Consider the following 4023-nt stretch of genomic DNA (forward strand, 5'->3'; position numbering starts at 1 on the left):
TCCTGCCTGCCTGCCTTGCCTCTCCGTCCTGTTACAAATCTGCGAACGATACGATAACATAGGTAATGATCATACGCCGAATCCTTACGAAATCGTGTAGCTACGGCAACAGCACCCAGGTGCAACCCAACCTTAGAGAATAGATCATAAACCCAACATATAACTAGATCAAAGATTTTGGATAATCCAAAATATTCGACAAAAAAATAAACGTTTCTGACATAAGACTGACATGACATGACTAATTACATGACAGTGATTAGTGAGGTGATTGATATGTTAGTTTATATCAAAATTCATTTCATTCGGAAGAAAAAGTTGTACCTAGGTACCTAATGTAAAAATCATCACATACCTACCTATTCATCAATAATTGTTAGTACTTAGCTACTTACCTACCTATTGTAGATTTAGACCATATTACAAACTAGGCAGCATGAGTAACCTAAGAAGTATGGTAAGTTTGTCTTTTGTATAGTAAGATGTTTTTTGTTATAGTAAGTTGTTTTTTGTATAGTAAATTGTTTTTTGTATAGTAAGTTGTTTTTGTATAGTAAGTTGTCTTATCTGAATTCCTTAGATCCAAATGATATTATAATACATTTGATGAAAATGCTTCTTATATATATATATATATATATTCTTAAATACCTTTTTACAACATAAATTTCAGGTCCTTCATACCTTTAAAAAGTTACATCGCACACGAATGAAAGTTTTCTCGGGAGATGAGAAGGCTTTGACTGCTGCTAGAGTAAAAATTAATGAAGAATTTAATAAGAATAAACATGTTACAGAAGAGGATGCTATTAAAGCGGTAAATGCTTTGATATCCAATTATGGGTTTTTAAGTAACACTTATCACATCCTTTTTCGATTGTTTTCTTAACTTATCTTGTTTTCTTTCTTCTCTTGGGACTATATACTTCACTAACATAGTAATCCAACATTCTCTTTTTGGATTCAAGTTTCATATTATAGTAACTGATTTCTGTATAATACATCAAAATGTTTGTAAATGTATATAATTCTTCTTTCTTTTTGATTGTGTTGTAGCATAATATATAAAATAAGAGTGTGAGTTATTAAGATTCTGATTTAGGAAATGTTTCTATATTATTTTCAGATGATAAAACTTGGTGAAGATGTTGAGAGAGAGTTGAGAACTCAAGTTATTCAAGCTAGAGAGATAAAACCTGGTGTATTTGGTATGTAACCTGTTACTTATAGCTTAACCATATTGAAAAATATATTGACATTAATATTGAAAACTACATATTAATTTTAAATAATATGTACTCAAAACTGTAATATTTATTTTTTTGTGCTTTTGAAGAACAGGAAAAAGAAGACCCATATAGAAGCTATAGAAACAACTCTATATTATTGCTTGCATTATCTATATATACCTATTATACTCTGTAATTATATTTTTTTATTTCAGAGGCAAGAATAAATGAAGATACTACAAAGTTGGACAATATACCATTTGATGAAAATGCAGTCATTGAGATAGCACCTAAAAGGAGAAGACCTTGCTGTCAAAGTGAAACACAAAATAAATGATTTTAATTGGGATAATAAACAGGACAGGATTTCTTTGATTATATTTTGTAGATTATACAGCTTAGTTTTAGATGTAATAGCTAATAAGTAAAATATTTGTGAACAGTATAAGAAACTAGTCAAGATTTGATGTTTGTTGTTTCCTTTGTGTAGAAATTTTATTAAAGTTTTAAAATATTCATATTTGCACTATTTATTACTCCCATAGGGAATTTCCAGTTATGTTACAGTATATATTAGGACATATAGTATCTCTTTATTAATTTATAACTTATACATGGTTCTTCACAATTGATTGTTTTCTATTAAATCCCAATCCCAACTAAAAACGCGAAAGTATGTATGTTTGTTATCTCTTCACACATTATCTACTGGACCGATTGTTATTAAATTTGGTACACGGGTAGAAAATAAAACATAGGGTACTTTTTATTCCCATGAGAAATTCCATAGTGTTTGTGAGTTTGTATGTTTGAGGCTAGTAATCTCCAAAACTACTGAACCAATTTCAAAAATTCTTTCACCGTTAGAAAGTTACATTTGCCAAGATTGCTACTAATACTTGAAAATCACTCTGGTGTTATGTCAGGTGAATGAACATGTGTGTTCTCCCGAATTTCTCTTTCTCCAGATTGTAGGCTATATTTCATTTCAAAATTCCCATGGAAGTGAGCCCCCACAGCTTCAACCATTTCTGGGGCGCAGCTAGTTTATGATAATATTGGGAAGGTAGGTGTGTAATTAATCAATGGATTTCCATCTCTCTTCATTGAGAAAGAAGACCCTGGGCTTGAATAAATTAGGGAGCACTCCGAGATACTTTAAAAAATATTTATTCTCAGGTAAAAACAATAAATTATACACCTAAACCTTTCTCAGGAATCACACTATCTATTAGTGAAAACCCCATAAAAATCTGTGTAATCGTTTTTGAGTTTATTGTGAAAAGACAGACATGGCAGAGGACTTGGTTTTATAATACGAAAGGATTTTGTTTAAAGTTTTTTCATTCAGTAATAATTCAAGTTCACACCTGTGAGAATTTCAGATAGCATTATATAGCCTTCCTATACCTACATTTTACAAATTGTTCTAGTAGGTAAATAAGACTTACATTTTTAAAACCACTATTTGAAATCATAAATACTTTATTTTTATACATCAACAATTTCAAACTAATATAATTCATGCATTGTTCATTGATTGACTACTTAAGAGGACCAGCAGAGTCTGGAGGAATACCCAATTCCTCATCAGTGTATGTGCTAGGATCAATGTATGGCCATTCACCCTGAAACAAAAAGGTTTTCACATATAAATATGACAACCTCCACACTGAACCTTCACACCAGTGCATCTATCTACACTACACTATCAACTTTGACAAGAGCAAGAATTTCTGTTTACTCCAATAATCTTAAAGCAAAGCAATGTTGAATAATTATTTACTTACATATATATGTTCTGGTTCAGTCGCCACATGGTAAAGTATCCACCACCAACATAATCCTCCTATTATGTTGGACCCAATGATTGCTCTTTTGGATGGCGTTGGCGGCGGAACGCGATATGACCACACGCTGAAATAAAAGTTCGTTGTTTATAATCCAGTTATAGAGGAGGTTCATACTGAGCTCTTATAATATGCTCAGTAGTTTTCACCAAATACTAATTTCTGATTGACAGTATGACATAACAACATACCCATGGCCTGCGTTTCTTTTAGTCTGTTTCGCGTTTTCTCCTATATTTTTTAGAGTTCGTATCAGCAAGGCCTTTGACACGAGATTTTTAGTTAACATTTTGTACAATAATTACAATTTCTAAACACTAAATATTACAAAGAATCTACAATAGAGAAATCTCCAGCCAACCCAAATATTCAGACGGAATTATTGAGTGACTTTGACAACTATTGCTTGATTTTGACATTGACTTTACCTTTGCCCAAGAACATCGAATTAGTAAGTACCATGGGTACCATGGATTTAAAAGTACTTCGACCTACTAATTCCATAGTAGGCCCCAGAATCATTTTGTCTGACACACAGATTTAAAAACATTACAGGGTCTGACAAGACAAAAGGACAAAATAGCCATGGATTTAGTAAGTACTGAGTAACTAATTCCATGAAAGTAGCATTCGTACTTCGTACCTACTAATTCCATGCATCCAACATATTCTTGTTTTTAGGGCAACACGACGAGATGTTTTAGTTTTTTAAAATAAAATATGTGAAATTGAATGTACTCTACTACTATTCAGGTTGCCCGGTTGAACCGGTCTAGACCACATATATAAGAACATTACATTGAACTGTTAACATGTGTGGAGTAGACCTATAGATATTTTGTGAGATAAAATGTTGCTTGAGAATAACCACCGAAAGATTTGAAATGTATTTCTTTGCAATGAAAAAAAAAACATTTTGACGTTGATAGTTTGTGTCGTCGTTG

At 31.8% G+C, this 4023-nt stretch overlaps 2 protein-coding genes across 2 annotated transcripts; one reads left to right on the forward strand and one right to left on the reverse strand.

Moving 5' to 3' along the window:
- The first annotated feature begins 264 nt into the window (after positions 1–264).
- LOC128671342 (uncharacterized protein) lies at positions 265–1745 on the forward strand. Its single transcript, XM_053747745.2, has 4 exons — positions 265–457; positions 674–817; positions 1127–1208; positions 1445–1745. Exons 1-4 carry the CDS (start codon positions 437–439, stop codon positions 1564–1566), a joined length of 369 nt encoding a protein of 122 aa, XP_053603720.1. The 5' UTR covers positions 265–436; the 3' UTR covers positions 1567–1745.
- Positions 1746–2501: 756 nt separating this feature from the next.
- LOC128671343 (NADH dehydrogenase [ubiquinone] 1 beta subcomplex subunit 2, mitochondrial-like) lies at positions 2502–3468 on the reverse strand. Its single transcript, XM_053747746.2, has 3 exons — positions 3271–3468; positions 3020–3146; positions 2502–2857 (listed from the first exon to the last, which is right to left on the reverse strand). Exons 1-3 carry the CDS (start codon positions 3366–3368, stop codon positions 2774–2776), a joined length of 309 nt encoding a protein of 102 aa, XP_053603721.1. The 5' UTR covers positions 3369–3468; the 3' UTR covers positions 2502–2773.
- Positions 3469–4023: the final 555 nt, after the last annotated feature.

This window comes from Plodia interpunctella, chromosome 7, assembly GCF_027563975.2.
Source record: "Plodia interpunctella isolate USDA-ARS_2022_Savannah chromosome 7, ilPloInte3.2, whole genome shotgun sequence".
Classification (NCBI taxonomy): domain Eukaryota; kingdom Metazoa; phylum Arthropoda; class Insecta; order Lepidoptera; family Pyralidae; genus Plodia; species Plodia interpunctella.

What these genes read in the sequence shown, in the direction of transcription:
- LOC128671342 (XM_053747745.2), top strand. Translation starts at nt 437, where the DNA reads ATGAGTAACCTAAGAAGTATG. An exon ending in AAGAGGATGCTATTAAAGCG is followed by an intron (nt 818 to 1,126) that starts GTAAATGCTTTG and finishes TATTATTTTCAG; the next exon opens with ATGATAAAACTTGGTGAAGA. An exon ending in GATAAAACCTGGTGTATTTG is followed by an intron (nt 1,209 to 1,444) that starts GTATGTAACCTG and finishes TTTTTATTTCAG; the next exon opens with AGGCAAGAATAAATGAAGAT.
- LOC128671343 (XM_053747746.2), bottom strand. Translation starts at nt 3,368, where the DNA reads ATGTTAACTAAAAATCTCGTGTCAAAGGCCTTGCTGATACGAACTCTA. An exon ending in AAAAGAAACGCAGGCCATGG is followed by an intron (nt 3,147 to 3,270) that starts GTATGTTGTTAT and finishes CTTTTATTTCAG; the next exon opens with CGTGTGGTCATATCGCGTTC. An exon ending in CTGAACCAGAACATATATAT is followed by an intron (nt 2,858 to 3,019) that starts GTAAGTAAATAA and finishes TTTTTGTTTCAG; the next exon opens with GGTGAATGGCCATACATTGA.